The 24,779-nt window shown below is 36.9% G+C and overlaps 1 protein-coding gene and 1 long non-coding RNA gene across 5 annotated transcripts in view; both read left to right on the forward strand.

Moving 5' to 3' along the window:
- The window catches only part of rnf34b (ring finger protein 34b), a 31,179-nt gene extending 18,159 nt beyond the window's left edge, over window positions 1-13,020 (forward strand). Inside the window, exons 3-8 of one of the 2 annotated variants that reach the window (XM_028463513.1) lie at window positions 3,145-3,672; window positions 7,565-7,627; window positions 7,703-7,904; window positions 8,747-8,770; window positions 8,997-9,038; window positions 11,770-13,020. In XM_028463513.1, the coding sequence (XP_028319314.1) occupies window positions 3,145-3,672; window positions 7,565-7,627; window positions 7,703-7,904; window positions 8,747-8,770; window positions 8,997-9,038; window positions 11,770-11,954 (1,044 nt within the window). In that variant the 3' untranslated portion in view covers window positions 11,955-13,020. The remainder of the gene's footprint in view (window positions 1-3,144; window positions 3,673-7,564; window positions 7,628-7,702; window positions 7,905-8,746; window positions 8,771-8,996; window positions 9,039-11,769) is intronic. The other variant, XM_028463514.1, reaches the window with a different exon arrangement.
- A 3,452-nt stretch (window positions 13,021-16,472) lies between these two features.
- LOC114473744 (uncharacterized) lies at window positions 16,473-24,680 on the forward strand. Of its 3 annotated transcripts, XR_003675290.1 has the most exons (10): window positions 16,473-16,582; window positions 18,139-18,439; window positions 19,503-19,587; window positions 20,433-20,558; window positions 20,654-20,779; window positions 21,368-21,512; window positions 22,539-22,671; window positions 23,974-24,146; window positions 24,337-24,451; window positions 24,575-24,680. It is a non-coding gene; the product is annotated as an uncharacterized LOC114473744 (long non-coding RNA). The 3 variants fall into 3 exon arrangements; XR_003675288.1 differs by having other exon boundaries at window positions 23,974-24,451; XR_003675289.1 differs by having other exon boundaries at window positions 24,001-24,451.
- Window positions 24,681-24,779: the final 99 nt, after the last annotated feature.

The raw sequence follows: 24,779 nt of genomic DNA on the forward strand, positions 1-24,779 counted from the left end.
GAAGATGGAGACTTTTCTGCTTGGAAGGTAATTACTGCTGCCTGATTTACATTATGTTTGTAATTGTTACACTAGAACTCTGTAGTGCATGTGTTGTTCATGTGCACACAGCAGCCTCCGTGTGGCTGCTGTAAGTGACACGTGTTGTTGCTGCTGCTGCTGAGGTGTGTGCAGATTGAGAAAGAGAAGCGCTGCACTAATATGACTTTAACAGAGCATGTTATATTACTGTGATGTTGCTGTCGCATCAACGTTAGCTTGTTAGCTCCTCTGGGGGAGGGACTTTGGAAAGTTTGGAGGCAGGGCAACAGAGCAGTGGAGAGGGAGAGGGAGAGAGGGATCCGAGACTGCACCTTTAAGTACAAATGTGATTTGTTTGCGTTTGTCACATACAACTACACAATTAAATGTATATGTTTCACATAGATTCTGCACCTTTGAGTAATGTATTGTTGTAATGTATTGTCGTATTGCCATGAATCTGACGATACGATACGATTCATGATTTGCATGTCACAATATGATATACACTACTGAGACCTTGAGTAGAGACTGGTTTTTGCTGGCACTGTGAAAACAGCACAATCTCTCTGTACTGCCAGTATGTAATCTAATCTAACATGACTCAGCAAAGGAACAACATTTCTGTTCAAAAGTACAATGAATAATGCAGTCATCGTGTATAAACACGTGAAAAATTGGACACATGAACACTCATTTGACGATTAATATAATAATTGCCGTAACATAACCAAGAAAAGTTGGAACACCTGTAGGAATTAGTAGCACCAGCTTTCAAGGCTGATTCATTATTATTTACCCACTTCATGTTCCCTGAAAAAGGCCTATTTGTGTAATTCTGAAATGTACATTATTTTTCAGTTTTAGATAACCAAACATTTTTTTTTTTAACCTCTGGCTGTTCAGTATTTACCTTTGTGCCATTTCAAGCTATTCATTGGACTTGCACGACTTGAATTGCAATAAATAACTGGAAAAATTAGGGTGTTCTAAAGCTTTTGACCAGTAGTGTATCCCGATACTAAACAATACAATATACATCGCGATATAAATAATTACAAATTTCACCTTTACAAGTACAAAATGGTTTGAAATACAATTTTTTGCAATTCTTTTGAACTTGCGAGAACAAGTAAATGGTAAATAACTGTAATTCAAGTGCAAATATGAAAAACAAGTTTTATGTTTATCAAACCGTCAAATTATATTTTTAAAAAAACTCAAACTTTTGCTTCTACAAGTTTTTTGAAAGTAACCAAGCTAATATGCATTGAGGAGTGAAGTAGTTTAACAAGGTTGTCTGATACCTAGTGACCAGGTGTTTACGTGCTATGCATATGTTAGTGCAATTATTATTATTTTTTCTTAAAAAAAAAAATGATTAAAGAAATTGATTTGGACATATTTTGGACAGATACGATAATCGCGCATTAAAATATTGCGACATATCTGCGAATCGATTTTTTCTTACACCCTTAATACCTGTTGTCTTGACGTGTTACGCCTTATTCACCGATAACTGTTCTAAAATCCTACACGTGCATTTAATCTATTGCTGTCAGTCACAGTGGGATCCACACTAGATTTTAAAGCTTGTTTGTTGCAAGCAATAGTTAATCATAGATCAACTAGTCCCCCATCTGCCATCAGTGTAGTGCCACCTACTGGCAACAGTTGCTTATCGCTTGATTTCAAATGATGACTAATTTGCAATGTTAATATTAAGGCGCTTAGATGCTTTGTGAACCTAAAGCCAATTGTGAATGTGTGACAACATATTTCCAAGGTTTGCTAATCAGACCAATGTCACCAGTTGTGCTAGTGACGCTCTCACCATTTCCGCAGCATATACTGTATGCCACGTTTTCCACAGATAATTCTATCAAACACATTATGTATACAGTTCTTCAATAGAGATGCTCTTGGATTCTATGTTACAAAAACTGGCTCCCAGTCCCTCAGTCGTCAGTCTGAAGAAATGAAAAATATGAATAATGAGCAATGACCACTAGTATTAGCATGAAATGGCTGCATGCTTCTTAATAATTTTTGGTTGATCCATGTAGCTCAGGCTTCACACAGCGTGTAGGTTTGCCAGCACACACAGTGGGATATCAGCCTTTTTTACACTGTGGTAAACAACTGAGTCAGCCAATTGTAGTCAACTTTTGAAGTTCTGCAGTGACACAGGGCTGTTGTTTTTTTACACCAGTGATGCACAACTTTTATCATAGAGAGGGCCACATTATCAATATTCATGTCAGTATTTAGAATAATGACTAATCTGAACAATAATACAGGATACAACAGGATTTTGTTGTCATTTTTGTGTATTTTTGGCATAATTTTATGTATTTGTTGTCATTTTGTGTCTTTTTCCCATTGTTTTGTATATTTTTGAGCAATTTTGTTGGTTTTTGATTTGATTTTGTGTTGTGTTGTGTTGTATATTTTTGTTGTTTTGTGTGCTTTGGGAGTTTGGGTTAGTTTTTGTTTTTTTTTTTGTATTGTGTTGCTTTCATATTCCTCCCAACCTCTTGAATTACAATTCTTCAGGAATTTAATTTTGGTTCTGCACAAAATTACTTGCTCATCTACGTATTCATAAAATACAAAATATCAACAAAAAAAAAATAATAATATTAATAATATCCAAGCAAAAAGTGATAGATATCAGTCCCAACAGGATATTCACTTTATATTTTCTAGATTTTGTGACCATTTTCTATTTAATTAAGGGAAAAATATGTCATAATTTAAGGGAAAATGAAGGATTTTGTAAGAATTTTAAGTCTTTTTCAAATATTTAAGGTTAAAAAAGCCCCTACAAATATTGTTGAGCTTCATTTACACAGTTATTCATGTTTTCTCTGTCATTTTTACTTTCTTTTGCGGGCCAAATTGGATGCCCCAAGGGGCTGGATTTGGCCCACGGGTCATGAGTTTGAAACACGTTTGATTAGACTATCAGTGAATGGATGCAGATTGGTCGATAATTGCTCACTGAGTGCATAGAAACCCAGTAAAAACTGTTTGATATGCAATGAAAAGGTTAGCATGCAGGGTATATCATAATGATGAGGAATGTTTGATCATATTTTAATCATCTCCCTCCGTCTACAGCACATCTGCTGCGACTGTAAGAAGAGTTTCTGCGCTTTGTGCTCCGTGCTGCAAGAGAACCTGCGCTGCTGCACCACGTGCCACCTGCTGCGGGGGACAGCCTTCCAGCGGCCGCGGCTCATGCAGCTCCGTGTGAAAGACCTACGCCAGTACCTGCTGCTGCGCAACATCCCCACAGACACCTGCAGGGAGAAGGAGGACCTGGTGGACCTGGTGCTTTGTCATCAGGGGGCAGGAGAGAGCCCCAGGCCGGTCATGGAGGAAGATGAGGACGAAGAAGAGCAGGAGGAGGAGGAAGAGGACTCGCATGAGGAGGAGGAGGAGGAGGAGGAGGAGGGAGGTGATGATGATGATGATGATGATGGTGACGATGATGATGATGATGATGATACGAACAGTCTCCACTCGCCTCCTCAATCACGTGCTGCCTCTCCTCCCTCTGCCACACGCTCTCCCTCTGAGCAGTCGGAGGTGTCGGTCTCTCAGGGAGACGCGCTCAGCCCCAGTGACAGCTCAGGGACCGGCCAGGTCAGAGTCAACACACCACATACTGCTGCTGTTCACACACACACACACACACACTCATCACGTCTCCTTCCATGCTTTACACATCCTCACTCTACAGCAGTGGTTTTCACCCTTTTCAGCCCATGACCCCCAAAATAAAGGTGCCATAGACCAGGGACCCCCACTGTACCTAAAGGTGGTTGAACATATACATGAACAGTCATGTGGAGACAGGGCCATCTATAAGGGGGAATAAAGGAAAGAGATTTTTGGGGCTCATCCATAAAGTCAGCAAAATGATGGTTCATTGTTCTATGAATCTGTGATAATCACATTTATTTATTTATATGAATAATATCCACTGTTATCCAGGAAGTTTATTATTATTATTTGTGCCATAGTATATAGTCATCTTAAAGATGTAAGTTCTTATTTTAATCAGAAATAAAATGGCTTAAAAGTGACCAATAATGATAGAAAAGGTGGCGAAATGGGATGGATTTTACAATCCACAGAAATTGGTTAAAAGTTTCAAATTAGAGTGGCCAAAAACGGACAGAAAAAGTGTTAAAAGCTGTTCAGAGTGTCAATATTAGCTTAAAAGTGGCAGAAAAAAGTAGGAACAATTCATTCAAACAGGGAAATAAAGGGCATGATAAATTATGAATGTGGTTGAATTGGCAAAAATAAGCATGACATAGTGTGAAAAGAAGTTAAAAGTGACAATAATGAGTCAACATATGCAATATTATTTGGAAAAAGTGGATTAAAGGGCCGAAAATGTCTTGAAAGTGAATAAAATGTGCATTGAATATTGATGGAAAAGTGGCAAAAATGCATTAAAATTATTAAAAATATCTTAAGAAAAAGGGATGAAAATAGGTTAAAATATGGTAAGTCTGGTATAGTTGCAGAAAAGGGCTAAAAAGAAAAAAGCAAAAATTGTCTCAAATTGTTAAAATAAAATTCTAGTTTCTTAATGGCATCTGGCGACCCCCTTCCAGTGTCTCGCGACCCCAAGGTTGAGAACTCCTGCTCTACATAAGAGAATAATTGACTCCATGACTTGTTCCTATAGGGAACGGTTCTGCCCTGCATTGTTTTATTGAATCATTTTTCACAGAAAATCCACCATAATGAAAGCTTTGTTAATCAGATTAAAACATACTGTATATAAGGTTCCTTTGACAGCTGGAAACAGCTGTGTAAGCATGTGTGAGTACATTAGTGTGTACATGAGTTTGTTCTAAGATCAGTCAGCCAGGCGGCTTAAATCCTTTGCCTTTTTTTAGGTCTGTTACATGGGCTGCGTGTGCGCATTACGTAACACACACAGGTTGAGAAAAGTCCTTACAGCATCACAGCAGCAGCCACAACAACACACACACACACACACACACACACACACACACACACACCATAACATCTCTCGCTCTTCTTCATCACTTATCATTTTAATGCCTCCTCCTGGCTTCACATATAAATCAATTATTCCTGCATGTGCTACTGGAGATGTGATTTTGGTGCGTGACTATATAATAACAATAACTACAGTGTATAATTAGTCATTAAGCATTGTTAAAAATCTAAACCAGTGGTTCCCAACCTTTTTTGGATCATGACCCTATTTTTTATATCCCAAATTTTTGGCGACCCCAAATAATTTTTTAGAAAATTAGTTTTTATCATGTTTGTTTATATATATACTGTATGTTTGGGGTTTTTGCCCTTCCTTTTTCTCTTTATACGGCATTTTATTTAACTACCGTAGATTTATATTTGAAAAAATGAAGGTATAGCATGCAGTTGTTTAATTATGTGTTGTGTTTTAATTTGAAAATAAATAATTATAATTATATATATATATATATATTTTTTTTTTTAATCCAATCAGTAATTGATTTAACACATTCCAGGCCACTCCGTTTAAATTTCAGGCGACCCCACATCGGGTCAGGACCCCAAGGTTGAAAAATTCTGATTTAAACCCTTGTATTAGTTTTTTAAAAAAGAAGTTTTGGTTAATTTGTTGATCACAAGTAGCATACATGACAAGTTGCACCTAATATATTCCATTACTATGGAATCTCGTTAGAGTATTATTAGGTATTTTGTTGGTTTTTATTGTTGTTTATGTTTTAGTTTTGGTTTTTGGGTTTTGTTTTTGCAAGACAAACATAAATTGGTCATAATCTGCCCATAATTTCAATATAAGACTTCAGTGTGTGCACTGAATACTTGCAGTTTTTATATTACATTAGCATACGACACTTTTTCTTTAAAAACTGGAGCAGAAAAATGAGAAAAACAATCTACATTTAATTAAATTGAAATCGTTTTTTTGTAGCACGTGATTGACAGCATTACATCGTACATTAAAAATGATAAATATCATCAATATTCTGTCGTTCTCCCTCAGTTTTTCATTAGTTTGTCAGTGCTGGTTTTTGGGGCTTTTCTGAGTGTGAGTCAGGGCTGCTGTTTGTGTTTGTGTCTCTGAGGAGTCTCGCGCTGACAGATACATATTTAACCTACTTTTCAGAATGAATGTTTAATTGTGTGTCCCTTTTTTTTTTTAAAGACTTAGCAGCAGAAATATTTAACTCTGAATAGATTTCCTTTTGTGGAGCGTTTTGTTTCAACAGAATGGTGAATAAAGAACGTTGAGTCAAAGCACTGATGATGCAGAGCCTGAATCTGACGGTGCATCTTTTATTCACTTTGACCCTCGAAACAGTCTGACCTCCATCTTTGAAAGGAAAAAACTAACGTCTGAGTTAAAAGCTGCTGAGTCAGCATTTAAACACTCGTCTTTGTGCTGCCGTGCCTTCGAATGTTTCTATGGCTGTGAAGGATTTTCTAATGACATCAATGGCTGCGTTCAAGATAGAGTAGGGATTCTCAACCTTGGGGTCAAGACTCCATTGGGGGCCACAAGACACAAGGAGGGGGTCGCCAGATTCCTTCAAGAAACTAGGGGTATTTATTTTTATAATTTGAGCCCATTTTTGCTTATTTTTACCCTTTTTCTGCAACTACACCAAACTTGCCATATTTTACCCTATTTTCATCACTTTTTATTGCTATTTGTTTGCTCCTTTAAATGCATTTTTGCTATAATACTCCCATTTTTGCCACTTCTCTATCAAATTTAAATGCCTTTACTGCACTTTTGACACTTTTAAGACATTTTCAGCACTTATAAACCCTTTACACCACTTTTCCCACATAATGTTGCATATGTTGACACTTTTCTGTCACTTTTAACCTCTTTTCACCACATCTCATGCTTATTTTTGCCAGTCTATCCACATTCACGACTTATCATGCCCATTGTTTACCAGTTGAAACTAATTGTTCCTACTTTTTGGCCAATATTGACACTTTGAACAGTTCTTACCACTTTCTCGTTTTTGGTCACTCTACTTTGCAACAATTAACCAATTTCTGTAGTTTTTAAAATCCCATTTCACCTTTTCCACCATTTATGTCACTTTGAACCCATTTTATTTCTGATTAAAACAAGGATTTTAAGATGACTGAATACTATAATAATAAATATAGATAAAAACAATGGACCATAATTTTGCTGACTTTATGGATGGACCCCAAAAAGCTCCCCCATTATAGATGGCCCTGTTTCCACATGACTGTTCTTCAATGTTCATGCCTGTGTTCAACCACCTTCAGGTACAGGCACCTTTATTTTGAAGGGCTTGAGCTGAAAAGGTTGAGAACCAACCACTGAAATGGAGGACAGGCTTTGACCTTCATTGTGTTTACACTTTAGATAGAAGAAAAGTAATTATTTGGGCTTTTTTAGGAGATTTTAAGCCACATATTGATTTACAGTACTACACAAGGAAAAACCTTGATTCAGCAGAATGACAGTGAATAACTTCCATTTCAACAGGAACATGAGGATACTCCAACAGCAACCCTCCTGAACCTGGAGCCCAGTGAAAACCTCATGGAGGTCAGTGTGTTTTCCCGTCTCTTCTTTAGAAGTTTTCGAGTGCAGGGAAAGTTCATGTCTCTGTGTGACGTGCAGGTCAGTCCGGCCACGCAGAGGAGAATCAGGGCATCGCTGTCGGACCTGGACAACGAGGAGGCGATAGAAAACCTCTCCGTCCGCCAGCTGAAAGAGATCCTCGCCAGGAATTTTGTCAATTTCTCGGGCTGCTGCGAGAAGTGGGAGTTGCTGGAGCGAGTGCATCGACTGTACAGGGAAAACGAGCAGAACAGGAGATCAAGTGAGCACTATTTTTTTAGTTTATATTCATTTCAGCTAATACAGCGCAGTAAAAAAAAAAGATTGTAGAGTTTACCTACTACATAACCATTTTTTAATTTGCAAACTTCAGGTAAAAAAAACCCAAAACAGGCAAAAACAAAGAAGCAACATAGTGTAGGAATAAGTAAAACAACAACAACCAGGCAGATATCCAAGAGGGTAAACCAGGAAATATAACAAAATAATAAAATGTTAGAAATAGACAATATTGTACACTGTAAACCTAAATAAGTTACAAGAACTCTAAAAAAATTGAGGCAAATGATTGCCTGAATTTTTTGAGTTGATTAACATAAAAGTCAACATTTAAGGTAAAAGGTTGGATGAGTGGCTACTCATAGTTTTTAATCACAGTTAAATTAAAGTGCTATATGAATTAAGTTTATTTTTAAATAATCCCCATTTGAAACAACATAAATAACAGGACTTTATCATTCTAAGCATGTAATTACATAGTTGTATTATTTTTAAATTATGCTTACTTATAAACAAATATAGTTCCATTTACTCAAAAATCATTAGTTAAAGTTACTAAAAAAAACCTTTTCTATAATTTTGAGTATAAACTACTTCATCTATTTATTACTTTACTTTTTTTATTACTAATTACATCCAATTACAATGTATACATACATTACACGATAACATATAAATCCCCTATAGAATCATGTATATGTTTTTCTTTCTTTTCATTATGCTTTATTTTATTATTTATTTCATATCTTTTATTTGTCTGCCTTGCTTTGATAATTACCACTTTGCATAACAGTTCATTTCCTCTTGTTTTTCCTTCTTCTTCAGTGGAGAATGTGAGCATAACGGCAGGTAATGATTCCTTTTAATTCTCCTCCATGCCATCGAGTTATATGACATTTTCCTTTAATGTTGATGAATTACACTTAGCCACGTTTAATTATTTGTAACACCATTAAGTGCAAAGAATTCTGCTTCGTCGCTGTTTCTCCATTGTTCATGAGAAGAAAAAAAAAAAACTCAATGTTGGCCCAAACTAATCCGTTTTCTGAACTGTGGCTCGTTTTTCTTTATCAAGTGGTGACATTTCCTCCACCTCTCTGCAACAGTGGAGTTGGAGGTAAGGTGTTATTTGTAAAAGATCAACTTGTGATTATGATTCAGTGATTCATCTCATCCTCACATCATACCTTCACTGACCCATGGCGGTGTTTGTGTTTACGCCGCATTTAAATTCCTCCTGCGTTCACTTCCTGTCACCTGTGTTCATTCTCTTCCTGTTAATGAATCAGGGTTGGGGTCAGTTACATTTTTTTAATTCCAAGTGCGTCTTTAATTATCCATGTTCAATTACAACTCAATTACAATTACTGTGACGAGCATTTTTTTCAATTACAAATAAAGTTACACATATTATTTTCCCCTGAAAGTCGATTACAATTATGTTCTCAATTACTAAGGTTCAAATACATGTATTCTCAATTACTGAGCCTGAAATAAATAACCCCATAAAAAATTAACTTTCCTGTTGTGTTAGCTTTCTGTTAGCATCTCTTATAATAACTGGTCAGTTTAGACCCATGTCTTAAATAAGCTGTAAAATACACAAAAAAAAATATATTATCTATCATTTAATTTGTTTCTCATCTATTGGTTACCTTGTTAGAATTCCTAATCAATGAAAATATTGGTATTAATACTTTTGGTGTGAGAGTCTGAGCCTTTTTTCTGTCACTATATATATATATATATAAATGCTAATATTATCCTGAAGAGAACTGACAGGTAGTAGGAAAAGTTGATATGAAAATAAATAAATTTTTAAAAGGTATAATAAACATGAGACACCCTTTACAATCACTGTATGTGTTTTTTCTTAATTAAATATTGATTATAAGTCTAAACTTGTGGCGATTGAAACAACATTGGAGATGTTTGTGATCGTTTAGGACAGCCTGCTCTTTATTTGCTGTTTACAAGCAATCTCCTGCCCATATTTGTAATATTTTCATGACATTTTTTTTATTTATTTTACCTCCCCCATTGCATTATAGTGTTATAGTGTGTTATTCTAATTAATAAAATAGGTTGGGGTTTTTTTTCAGTGGTTTGTTGTCGCAGAATTGCATTGTTTTGCCTTGATATTTAAAATAAATAATATGTACACACTGTGTTAAAAAAGATATAGAGGGTGTGTCTCTGATCAGTCAGCGATCAATCATTGGGCTCATATTCATCACCAGCATGCTGACAGTGTGTCTGACTGTCTGCTTCGCAATTAGCATGTGTCACTACAACTGAGATGTCTGCATATGCTGTGACACTCTTCATGGACTAAAGTGCTGTACACATATTGAACCCATCTGCACAAATGCATGCTCCATCACCAAACAAGCATCCTTCCATAATGGTGCGGAGTAAAGGTCCATACGTGTGCTCGCGTTACATATTTATATATAAAACATAATATTATAAAGCTGGAAGAAAAGAAAAACACTTTCTGCATAATTATTCATTTATATTGTGAAAAATATACAGTAACAGAAGGGCTGCAGATGGACAAAAAGAGTATGAAAATAGAAAGAATGACCGTGATTAAAACTCATTTTTGGAATGTAATTCATATGACTGGAGAGTTTGTTGTTTGACTTTTCCACATATCTTCATCCAAAAAAATGTACTTCCCTCGACCTTATCACTTTGGTTGCACACGAACTAAAAGTCATACAGAAAATACTCAAGTACAAGTAAAAAGTAGCTTCATTAAATAGTACTCAAAGTAGAAGTTACTAGTTATTTTCACCCCCCCACACACGTTTATTTTTGGTAATAAATCTTACCACCGTTCCCTTGCATACAGTAAACATCTCACGTATAAACTTTAAAAAGGGAAGAGACAAAATCTACCACAATCGGAACATAAACTTAATTTATTTTCCACAAAGCCATCTGTATAAAATAAAAGGTTTGTCAAAATGTGCAATTGTTTTTTTAAATAAAATAACACCAATAAATTTGATTCTCAGGCTCTAAGTACAGAGCTACATTTATGAACTTTAAAACAGTGCCATGCCTGAGGTCAGCAGTTTATGAAGAGACAAGAAAATGGAAATACATTTAAAAAATCACAAAAAACAAAAGGGGTGGGACTAATAAGTTTAAACTTTCTCCCAGAGCCGTATAGAGAAAGAGTTGCGACAACGGAAGTCAAAAATGCTTGACCGTCATGTGATTTATGTTAGCCTGAATTTTGTCCCAGAAGTTAGTGGTGGCATATACGATATATCAAGCAGCAGTAATTACCTTTCAAGCAGAAAAGTCACCAATTCCATCTTCTACTCCTCCAGACCATACAGTGTAAAAAAAGACGGCGCTCTAGCTCCGAGAAAGGGGCGGGGACTGTAAGCAATAGCTGTCAGACAGTCCATCAAACACAATCCTGGCTCTGATTGGTTCTTTTTGCTCGGTCGCGGTGCATTCTGGCAATCTGCCAAAGACTGCAGGAGCAGGGGGAACTCAATGAGCCTGTTTTTTTCACACAAACTACTAGTTGGATGTAAAGCTGTCCTTACATAGTGACAGCTTTAGCACATATGACAAAAAGTAACTTTTATAAGAGTTGCAGACTGCACCTTTAAGCACAAGTACCCATAACATAAACTCAATTACAGTAACGCGAGTACTTGTGAACCATTACTTTCAACCAAACACACAAATGCAAAGATTTAACTAGTATACATAAGATTATGATATTAAAATGCAGTTCTCTCCTCATGCTCAAGGCAGGTTTAATATGTTATCTGTGGAGTGAGCACATACACTAAACATCTTTTTTACATCTCCGTCCACAGATGGAGTCAAAGCTCAGCTGGCTGCTGATGAGAACCTGTGTCGCATCTGCATGGACGCCATGATCGACTGTGTGCTGCTGGAATGTGGTCACATGGTCACATGCACCAAATGTGGCAAGAGACTGAGCGAGTGCCCCATCTGCAGGCAGTACATAGTGCGGGCCGTGCATGTCTTCAAGTCCTAAGAACTGTGTGTATGCGCGTGTGTGTGCGTGTGTGTGTGCACGTCAGAGCAGCCCTCCAGGCGTGCACGTGTCCTAAGTCCTGAGGTGAAGCGTGGGGATGAACTGCTGTGCACGGAGCCTCACGGGGACTCCATGTTAAAGCGAGCGTGAGAGACTCTCTAAAGATACCATTACGCTCTAATCAAGTTCAACTGGGACATTTTCACTCTCTGTGGTCCATCTAAAGGCCTGCCATCCTCTGGTTGGACACCGCTCAGAGGAGAAGAGGAGAAACGCTGCTGCTGTAAGGGACGCTTGTTGGTGGCGAGGAAAGGCAACATACGACGAAGAATATAAGATCCCAGGGTTAGAGTCACTGGTTTACACGCTCACGCCACACGTGTCACCTCAGTGGTTTTTAAAGATGTGCAATATAAGAAAAGTTTTTAGAAGATGTCTGTACGTTTATCCACCTTTTTCTTTGTTGTCTATTGGAGAAGAGCTTTGGATGCCAAAAAAGAATGCCTTCAGTGAATATTTGGACGTTTCTACTTTTACTCATAACCAGCAGGCCCCTCCTCTAAGCACGTAGGCGTGTAACATGTGTTACATGCCATCTGGTTAACACTCCTCCTGTGTGTGTTTTAGAACACACTTTTTGTTTAAACGCCTAAACTGAAGGTGTACCATGATGCGTCTTCTGCAGCTTTTAAATACATGTCCTAGTCTAAAGCACGGGTCAGGGTTGGGGTCCATTACATTTTTTCAATTTCAACTGAATTATGATTATGGTGACCTGCATTTTTTCCAATTCCAATTGAAATTCCAATTAATATTTTCCCCATATTACAATGACATTCTCAATTACTAATTCAATTAATCACACTTACTGAGCCTTTAAATAAATAAATATCTCTTGCGTTAGCTTTCTGTTATGAGAACGGATCTGTTTTGACCCGTGTTTTAAATAAGCTGTAAAATACACTAAAATATATTATCAATCATCTAAATTGTTTCTCATTTCTTGGTTACATTGTTAGACTTCCTAATCAATGAAAATATTGGTATTAATATTTTTGGTGTGGGAGTCTCTATACCCCTTAAATTTCATTTTTTTTAAATGGTAAAATGATCCTGAAGAGAACTGACAGGTAGTGGGAAAAGGTGATATGAAGCACATTTTAATAATTAACTACATGTGTGTGAACCATAAAACTGTAACATGGTTTCCCAGTTTTGCGTTAAAACTTAAACAAGCAGTTTTTGTAGAATTTCAATGAAATTCCATAGAATTCCAATTGCAGTCAGTTATCTGAACTCAATTACATTTAAATTATGATTGCAACAGCAACAGATTTTTTGAATTATAATTATGCCATAAGTGTAATGAATTATCAATTACGCGATTACAATTACAATTGATCCCAACCCTGGCAGGGGTCATCAACTACACAAGTCCAAGGGCCTGAATTTTCCACATGCAGTTTATATTATTATTAGGAGCATCAGATGCTCTCATGAAAGATGGAAATACAGAAAGATTAATCATTTATCGCAGATCATTTTGCATTATTTGATTTGTTGCCTTTCAAAGTGATGTTTTTCACTTCAATCCTACGTTAAGCTTCTTATTTTTCTGTATCATCAGTTAGCAGAAGGTAATGGAGTGAACTAAAGGCTGTACTGTTTCAACTATTTACATTTTTCTTCCTATGAACTGAAGTAGCAAACAACATTGTTCTTGCTTTAGGTAAAACTTTAGCAAAGTAGTGACTCACTGGAGCTCACACAGTCAGTCCTGCTGCAGGTTCATGGACCAAACCATTGTGAGAAGGAGTCCGTGAAGTTATACATGCATTCAAAGTCAGAATCTATTGTATTTCTCCACCTTGACACGTTTCAACTGGCTTTTTTTTGTTTTGAAAAACCATGTGACAAGACTTGGAAAATGCATATTTTTTTATTTTTTATTTTATTTTTTTTTGTCCACATCCATTGACCAAAAGTTAACGTACTTATTTTTTTTATTAAGTGATGTCACACGTTTTGATTGTGTTGAAATCAAATCATACACATGTAACAGGTGCTACTCCCTTTTTCCTCAGTGTGACATCATATCGTAATAACCATCCATTGATCTGTTTGAGGTGCAGGAAGCTGGATTTACTTTGACCCTTATGCAAATCAAACACTCTTCTCGAGATTCAGTTAAACCCAGCGTCACTAAAGAATCTGTGCGTGCAGTACGGCTGTGCTACGTTGTTTTAAATAATGCTATTTAAGTGCTGGCAAATAAATTGCATAGATAGCTTTTATTGTTGTTTACCGATGATTTAGTAAACGTCTATTTTTCCATTTACTTGAGAGATGATCTAATCTGTACAAAGGTTTAAAGAAAAGAGGGTTTTTTTTTTCCATAATGCATTACAGCCAGTTTGGTCCGATGAGTAAAGTACCATCATGTCACTCTCACCATTAAAAGCTGGGTCACTGGTCTTTGTTTCATCGTCTGCTTCTGGTCCAACGACGGACACTGAAACCAACCAACACTGTAACCCTAGAGTCCGTGTGTGTGTGTGTGTGTGTGTGTGTGTGTGTGTGTGTGTGTGTGTGTGTGTGTGTGTGTGTGTGTGTGTGTGTGTGTGTGTGTGTGTGTGTGTGTGTGTGTGTGCTGCTGATGTTTCAAGATGTCATTCACAGGCAGCTACGATCATATCAGAGTCAGGGTGGGGGGTGGGGGGAGGGGGCATCATGAGAACTCATTAAACTGGATCTTTATATTTTGAATGTTGAACCATTTTTATTTTGGTAAATGAGAGCAAATGGTTTATTATATTCAATAAAATGCAGTAATATAAACAAGAACGGCGAACCTTGTGTTTCACTTGATCGTCATCACAGTCAATTAAAATGTTTATTTGAATTTGTTAAATGCAAGAACGCGACTTAGAAACTCTATCCACAGCTAAATCCAATGTCTAATCTAATGTGTTCTTTTTTGAAATAATATGTTACAGTCTCATTCATTTTGACAACTTTTTTCAGGAAATTTACTTTGATCTCCTGCCAACTGTCAGTCTTCCTCAGAGGCATCTGCACAAACGCTGGATCAAAAAAAGCCATTGAATTTGTTATTCTTATACGCCACATTTCTTATTTTTAAGCAAATAAAGTAAGGATAACTAATAAGGGATTCGTAATAAGGTTAAAGACATGTAATTCTCCACAGATTAGGTGTAGCATTCTCTTTGGCAGCCCCCTGGTGGCTTGTGGGGCCCTATGCAATTGCTTTGTCTGCCTATAGCTGGAAACGGTTGTGGTTCGTTTCATAAATAGCATACAGAATTAAACAAGTGTGTTGCAAGTGCAATCCTACAGATTTCAGTGTTTTAAATCAAATTCTTAATGAATACAAACACATTGGAATTATTTTATGGGCCTAAACAATACATTTGTTCACATCCTGCAATTATATATATTTTTTTATTTCATTATAAATCAATTTAAAGTCAAATTTTATCTTAAAAAAGTTTCAAATATACAAATGTGTAAAATATTTTTGTCTAAAATTATGTAACCCACATGTTGGAGTCTTTATTGTAAAATACTGGGCAAAAAATTATAATATGAATAATATATATTATAATACCTCAAATCCTAATTACAGTAAATAAACATGATTAAGTTTCATAATTGCGGTTTGAAACGTATTGTTACTAAATCTAAGGAATAATTGTTTTGTGTTTCCTCAATGCATTATACTAATAAATAATTTATTCAACATGTCCCCACTTCAACAGTTTTTGTTATCGTAATTGGTTTAGTCTACATGTCTGATGCCCTGGGTTCAATCCTTGCCATCTAGAAGAAAAAAAATCCATAGTTTTTTTTCCATTTTTATGCCTTACTATAGCCTTACCTCTGATTTGGGGTGTTTGTCACTTTTTTCAAATGTTTCATGCCTTACTGTAATTTTACCCCAATGTAGATGTGATCATCATATTTGCACTGGTTTTTAAGGTCTTGTGAGAGCCTTATCTCAGAAAAAAAAAATCCAAAGTTTTTTTCCATATTTACCTTTGATTTGGGGTGTTTGTCATTTTTTTCTCATTTTTCTTGCCTCACAGCATTCTTACCCTAATTTAAGTGTGCTCCTCATTTTTGCACTATTAATAAGGTCTCGTTTAAAAAAAAAAAAACGTTTTTTTTAAAACCATTTTTATGTCTTAACACTGTTATCATAGTTCTTGTCTTTTTTTCTCTGTAGTTATTGTTGCACCATTACACCAAAACACGATCCTCGTATTGCATTAAAGGTATACTTGGCAATTAAACGTATTCTGTTTCTGATTATCCACCCCTAAACCTCTACTTCTGCTACAGGATATTGGGTCCATAAGTCCGTCGACAGTAGCGCTTCCTGGAATAAGAAGTGTACTGTTCAAATGATCTTTCTCCAACAAAAGGGGTTGAACGTAGTTCGCTTAAATTATGTGTAATGTGTGAACGGAAGTCAGTGGTAGGAACTAAAGGGGACGTCCGTTGTATTGACGGACCTATTTAACCGGGGCACAATCAGTCCGTTCCCCTCTCTGCTCCCCACTTAAATCACGACACGGCTGCTGTGTACGGAGTTCTGAAAGAAATCTGTAAGTTTGTTAAACCATTTGAAGCTAATTGCACTAGTCACTTTACATGCGGTCTTTTAACATAAACAAATGCATTGCACTTTAAGAAACGATAAAATCAGAACGGGACTGCTCCTCTGGCCAGTAACATGGTGAAATCTCCAGTTGAATGTGTAAGTGCAACACAGGCACTTAAACACATTTTATGGTTGTTAAACTGGTTTTATGCATTTCTTTTAGTGATGGGTTAAATTCCCATATTGTCTGGATGTGTAAAGGGCTATAAAAGAACCTGTGTTTTCTTTAGGACCGTGAGTGAATCTTTTTACCTGTCACTGTTTTTAATCCCACCAACCTTTTTAAACACATGTTTGGGCCCCTCTTTTTAATGTAATCATGGCACTTGAGTTGGGATTTTATTGTTGATTGTAATCATTATATCTATCTATCACTGCAAACATGTTTTAAGTTGCTGTGGTCGTTGTCCTCGGGCGTGCTGCTCCCGGTGCTGCTTCTGTTCTGGGTCCTTCTGGCCTGGGGTTCGGTCCCTGCTGGCTCTGGGCCCACCGACGGGTGCCCGCCAGCTGCCCGTTCGTCGCGGCTCTGGACGTCTGCTGGGCGTGGGCCTTGGCCCCTCTGCTGTGGTCTGTGGGCGGGGGGCTCTCTGGGCCCTCCCCTCGGGGGATTCGGGGTGAGGGTGGGGGGCCTTGGGGTTGGGGGCGGTGTGCGCTGGCTCCTCGGCTTCTGGATGCTTTCATGGGTGTGTATGTGGGGGGCGGTGGCTGCCTCTCGGCTTGGTGTCTGGGGGGCTTGCCATGGTTTGCTTATATACAGTAAACATCTTGTGTATAAACTTATAAAGAGACCAAATATTGCACAATTTAGATTTTATTTATTTTTCACAAAGGAATCTGTATAAAATAAGTTTTGTCCAATTGTTCAGTTCTTTTTCAAATCAAATAACACCAATAAATTCATGGTGTTGGACATTAAACAATGGATTATGTTCAATGTTCATAACTTTCAAAAACTGCTGACCTAAGGTTGGAAATAAAAATATAATCACAAAAAATAATAATTTACTCTAACGGTTGGGTGTAAAAATGTAACAAATTACTTTACTTCTTATAAAATGTACTTAAATACAAACTAATTACTGATTTAGAAATGTACAAAAAAAAAAAAAAAATGGTAAAAGTACCCATAAAAGCAATTCAATTCCAATAATGTGAGTACTTCTAATCCATTACTTTCACATCTGGAAGCACTGCCTTAAAAGTTTCCAAAAAGCATGCAGCAGCTCCTCTTTAGCTCTGAATATAAACCAATGAAAGGAGTTATTTTTTATCACAACTTTTTAAAGAAATGAGCATTGACAATAATCCAGTTTTGTGAAGCTGTGGACTTTCAGAGGCCTTAAAAAGTCTTTCAACATTCCTGAGTGCCTTACAAAACTGCTCATCAGTATCCTTTTAACTTTATGTAAACTTTGTGGTTTGATTGGAATAGTGTAAGTGAGTCAACACTCAGGATGAGGATTTACAAAAGACTAATTTTTCTCATGAATCTCTTGCCAGTGAATAGGTAAACAAAAGAAGTGCAATGGACAACGCCCAGAACACTCCTCGAGATGTCAATGCCCCCATCTCCCCGAACCAATTACAGGAGGAACCAGAATTTTCCAACAGGGCAAAGTCCATTGAGTCCGAGGACACCGACTTGGAGCTTGACTTCGCGAAGTTGGACATGATGCTGATGACCACCTACAACATGGAGCTGGCCGACATTCAGAAGTCTCCAGACTCGGTGGCCAAGGAACAAGCAATATGGCAGCCGGAGATCGACAAGCTGCTCGCTGACCACTTAGCTCAAAGCCAGGTGAATCAAAGTTCACCAGGTCGTCCAAATATGTACATTAAGATTTTTGCTTTGACTTACCCTCTGACGAGCCAGTCAAATTTTCATCATGGCAATAAGTATAATCAATCAATCAAATTTTATTCATAGAGCACTTTTCATTAATACAATATAATTCAAAGTGCTATACATCATTAAAACTTTACATACAAAAAACCCCACACAAACAATCCACAGATGATGATAGTCCTAAGTAATAGTAATAATGAAACACTCGAAAACACATTTGTATTAAACACAAGTACAATTATAACATCAACAACAATAGTATTAGTAATAATAATAAGCAGAGCTTTAAATTATTATTATTAATACAACAAGAATAGTAATGTAAAAATAGTTTAATTAACCATTTTTAAGAAATACAAGTTTTGATGATCATACAACAATATAATAATAATAATGGTAGTAATAATAACATTAAGTTATATATTTTTATTTATATATATATAATTTTGAAGGAAAGATGCTTACATCCCGCAGCGTAAAGTTTCAATCCCATATGCATATATATAATAGGTATAGTATATACACATTTAAAGTTCTAACATTAAACAACAATAATGATAATGAATACAATTATTTTGCTCACTCCCATCATTTTAAGGAAAATCGAAACTTGTTTTGTGTGAAGTGTAAAACCTCTGAAATGGTTAAATACACATATTATATAATGATACTAATACTTCTGGCTGAGCTACATAAGTTTAAGACGTGCAAAATTGTCCTAGAAAGTAATACAGAAAATTGAAGAATGTCCGAGTTAAGGTTGTAGAGATGAATGAGTCAATTCTCAACAACAGAATTTCAATGCTGAAACAAAGCAAAAAAACTTTTTGATACAATAAATCGAAATGGATTGGCTGTTAATATACTGTATATTATATATATGAAACTAAACATTACATTATCGCAGCCTTGTTCAACCATGCAATGGTTTCCACTCTGGTTAATTACCTTTATGATAACTGCATTGTACAGCATGCATGTTTATTAAATCCATCCTCTCCCATTGTTTGCATAGGAACACTGAAAAGGAGTCTGAGTTTTCTGCAGCCCTGCAGAAGCTCCAGGATCTGGAGGCTCTGAAGAGTTCCGAGGTCGCCAAGGTGAGGTGGAAACAAACCATCATTAGGTCTGTTTGTGATCAGCTCATCAACAGATAGTTCCTCATCATCTTCCTCATTTCCTGAGCACAATGTGTAGAAATGGATAAATTGACTTTTTTTCCTTGACCAAAAAAAATTAAATGCATTAAGCTTTTATTTTGAAGGGCTTTTATTTATGAAGTGCTTACAATGCACAATCAAAAAGTTTATTTTTCAAAAGAACTACTTTTTATCATAATAAAAGTATTTTTTATACCTATTTAATCTTTAAAAACACACATTTTTTTTTAAATCCCCACCCTGACAACAAAAGTGCCTGTGTAGTTTTTGTCTTTGAATCCAAAACTCATGTATTTTTATATTATACAATAATACATTTCAAAATACTGTTACAAATAATAACACAAACATAATCTAGAAACATTTAAAAATAAATCTAAAATAATTTAAAAAAATCTTTAAATTTAAATAATTAAATTAGAATAATTGAAATTAAGTTAATAATAATTTAAAACCAAAATGTATTATAAAATAAATGAGTTAGGTATAAAATCTGAAAATGGCCCAAAATGTACTTAAGTACTTTTGTTATGAAGGTGAAAAAATGTTTGCTTCCTAAAACGCAATATTTACTTACTCATAAAAAATCAGTTCTTTGAAAGTAAGCAGGAACAGTTCCACCTCTAGCATCAAGAACCTAGAAGCCCTAATTCCACTAAACTTTCCCGTAATACCGCAATTATGTGAACAATGCATTACATCTTATAACGCTCATATATTACGCCCTGATGTTTGAAGCCCACTTTTTTTACCAACCCCTGTCCTCTCTCTGCTTCCACTCGTAGCTGGAAACCAGTTTGAGCGACATCCAAAAGAAGCTGCTAAATGAGAGGGTGAGGAGGATGAACGGGGAGAACCGCATCCAGATGCTGAAAGAAGAGCTGGAGTTCCAGAAGAACCTTCATTCTGAGGTCAGAGTAATGAAATGCTCTGACCAGTAGAGCAGCTGTGTCTAGTAGTGGTATAAAGGGGACGTGATGGGCATGTGCTGGTGTTTCTCTAACAGAAGTCTCTTATGGTGAAGTTGGACAACAGCCACCAGCAGGACAATGGGAATAAAATGGCAGACAGACTGAACGAACGGCAGATTAAACTCTACAAAGAGGAGATTGAAGAAACCTACAGCACTAAGGTAGATCAATGTCTAGTATTCACAGATAACTTAGTGACAATAGGTTTAGTTTAGTTTACTCATGGGGGGCCAATAAAGCAGAACCAACCCAACACTATCATATCACAACTTAGATTCTGTGTGTCGCTGGTAGAAGTTGTAATTGTGTATTTTTAGTTTAAAGGTGTGAACAAAACACTCCTGACAATCCTCATAGATGTAGGAAAATGTCTCAAACAAGTCGTCAGACGCTCACATGAGGCAGAGAAGCTCAGAAAACATCATCAGATGCCTGAACCACCTACTGCCGGGATGTCAAACTAATTTTAGTTCAGGGGCCAAATGCGGAGCAGTTTGACCTTAAGTGGGTCACAGATTTCATGTGGAAAAACGAGTACTTTCCACATTATTGTGCCCTAGTTTGCACTTCTATGTTTACATAAAATACTAAATATGTAAGAAACCGATAATATTCAAGCAATAAGTGATAAATATCAGTCCCAACAGGATCTTCTCTTGAAATTTCTTCAATTTTGTGACCAATTTCTATTTAAGTGAGGCAAATATTATGTAATAATTTCAGGAAAATTGTAATTTTTTTTTCAACAGTTAAAAGTACTGCAATCATGCAATATAAGCACTCCCGATCTCTGCACAACAACACCAAGAGGCAACGCCCCAACGACATGGACAGTGACAAGGTTGAGCTGGATGGGAAGTGCGTGAGACTCAGCAACGAGGCAGATGAGATGAGGTGAGATGATATGATACAGAACTCGTCTGGTCATTGGCCCTCATTTATTATTAATATAGCACATTTAAACAACAAAACATTTCCAAAATGCTGCACATGAGATCATAAAAACAGTAAAACCAATCTATCAACTGTTCGTACGTTCAGATGTGAACGTACGACGTGTGTTTGACCAAATTCACGCAAGCTTTGGTATTTATCAATTTTGATGTGAGCGTTCGCTATGATCAGATCTCATGTCAGGTCTGAGATCGTGTATGATAATCTGAGTGTGGGGATTAGTGGTTCAGCACAGCAAAATCTGACTGAGACTGAAAATCAAGTATTAAAAAAAACTCAGCTGTCATTTAAGCAGAAGCAGACACATTCAAAACGGATCAATGTGATGAATTATAGGTGAAATTTGATGAAGGCATAATACACACAGACAAGGGACAGTATTTAGTCATTTTCAAAAAAATTTTTACGTCTTTAGATCGTTATTTTGTTTTAATGCAATATTTATTGCCTAAAGCGTGCAGACTGAGCTTGATATAAACGTCATTTGTGCGTCTCTTCAGGACCTCTGTTGTGAAGTTGCTCTTAGTGCACACAGGGGGGCAGACTTCACCTGTAGGAGCTGATTCTCTTCCACACCTCATTTAAATACACTTCTTAAATTCTAGTTTTCACACGTTTAAAAAGCAAATCTTTGTTTTGCTCCACCTGAGATGTGAGGATGTCGATTTTCATCTTGGAAAAGTTTCTTTTCTTGTTTGACCTCAGTGGGCGGGGCCTCCAAATCAGGAGGGCGTCACATGTTAATGACAATCGAATTCAGCTGCCGCATTGATCGACACCCGATCATTTGTACACTGGGATTGGTCAGATACGAATGTTATATGAATCACACGTTGGTCCTGTCCTACGACTAAATGTGCACTCGGATTTGCACCCGTTTTCATGCAAGGTTGATAAATGAGGGCTCTTGTGTATTTTTAGATTCTTCAGCTGAACATTATCTAAATATCTAGATTTTCTCTACAGATCTGGGCCGCTAACGCAGGCTGGACTCACGAACCCCTTCCGACCTGGTGCGGAAGACACGGAACTGATGAGGGACAAAGATCCTGGCTTAATTTCGAGGGATGCCTCCCGACAGTTTACTGTCATTAAAAAGGTACAGCCACATTTTTAAAACAATATTTGTGTCAGAAGTGAGCTGTGAAATGCAGTACTTCCATGATGCAAGTACTGATTAACTCACAAAGCCAGACATGGAAATATGACCTCGTCTTTTTTTTTTTTTTCTTCTTCAATAAAACCACTAAATATAGTAACTTATGTGCGAGATTGTCTCGCCAGTTAAAGCTAATCCCCAGGCTGAAATCATTGTAGAATAACAATCTTTAAATAGTCCACCTAAACCCTGAACTAGGCTTTCTTCATGAAGGTGTAGCTTATCCAACAAAGTTATAGATTAGCATGCTAAGGAACAGTCATTGTAAAATATCTACTTTTCCTCGTGTGCATCTGAGCAGCAAACCCTGCTTTGGTTTTTAACTCCAACCAAGTAGCAAACTGGTTGCAACATCACAGAAAACAGTTTAGTGGTTCAAAGAAAATATGACTATGTGACCCTTAAAACAGCACGGTAACCACTTACATGTTTGGATGGTTCATGCATACATAGTTCTGCAACATGTCACGGTATTCCAACAAATGCACCATTAAAATAAAGAAGGAACAAGACAACATAAACACAAAAGCCATAACAACCGCACAAAAAGAGTCCCTTACACTTGAAACAAAGAATTAACAGGAATTGTTTTCTGGGAACTATAGTAAGCTCAGTGAGAGTAAAAGAGTGATAGTCATTTTTGACGCCTTTTCTTTCAGGAATTGGCCATGAGAAAGATCACGTACACCATGTCTGAGGACATAGACATGGTGTGAAAAGCTTTTTAAGATCAAAATGAAAACAAATGATCTAAAAACAAATAAGGAATGCTACACTTTTAAAACTATACAATATTTTAAGCCGGACTCAAATTTAACAACTGACACTGTGCACGGGGTAATGTTCTCTAGATTTCATGTCATTTTTCTCTAAGAGAACCTCCAGGTTTTCATCAGTCTTATACTAGCATGCACTAAGCATTTAATCCTTATTATGAAATTTGTCCTCAGAGAATTTATGTGCATCTATTTCCAAATCAAAATGAAGCAACCAGTGTTCTTGTTGTATAGTGTAATTGTTTTGAATGCATTTGGTTTTTTTTTTTTAAAAATTTAGAACAGAACAGATGTAGGTACAGCTCATGGCAGAAGTCCATAGAAAATGAGGTTTTTTGATAGAACACGAGTGAACAGATAAAACCTATTAATATTTTAACTGAGATTTAGGCCAAGTATCACTAAATATCTATAAATGTGAGTTCCTAGTTGTCTGATCTGACCCTGTGTTTCTGGGCGGTAACAGCAATGTTTGTGCAAAAACAACTTGCAGACATGAACCGTCGTCTGCAGCTCCTGCGGAATGACTGATGAAGAATCCTCCAACTGCGCCGTGACGTTGGCCTCTCGCTGCTCAAACAGTGGAAGCATCTCTGAGGGTTTACTGCCCACCAGCAGCACGCCTCGCAGAATGTGATGGTATCTGATCTGAGGGTCATAAGGACCAATCTGAGCCTTAAAAAAATAAAGAAAAAAGACTTTTTGTGTGTTTTTAGCATCACTGTGTGTTTTAATGTTGTATTTTGGTAATCATCTTGTCTGTCATTGCTATAATTTTGTGTACTGTATTTTCTTTCATATTTTGTGTTTTTGAAATGGTTTTTCTGAGGATGCGGTGCGGGGCTGCTGCTAGAAGTCTGCTGGAGATCAACACACCTGCCTAGAATCAGTGCTGATGACCTGCAGCAGGATTTAAGCCCTGCTGTGACTCCTCATCAGCGCCAGTGCGTCCATCTTTCTGAGTGGTTTTACATGGTTTTCTCTCACGAGCTCTCGAGGCTATTCTATGGAATCATCGTCTGTGCTTAACTCACCACTCATTGGAATCTCTTTTTCTCTCTCTCCAGTGTTCTCCGTTTAAACTCCAGCGCCCCCAGCCTGCCTCAACTCATCCACATCCAGCTACCTGGAATTACTTCTCTGTGTACAATAAATAAATCCACTCAAAACTCACTCCTTTGTTTCTTTCTTTGGTCCTGGGGTGTTTTCAAGATGTGACAGAACGATCTGGCCCCAAACATTGATCAAGTTACCCCTCAGATAAAACAGATT

This window comes from Gouania willdenowi, chromosome 12, assembly GCF_900634775.1.
Source record: "Gouania willdenowi chromosome 12, fGouWil2.1, whole genome shotgun sequence".
NCBI lineage: Eukaryota > Metazoa > Chordata > Actinopteri > Blenniiformes > Gobiesocidae > Gouania > Gouania willdenowi.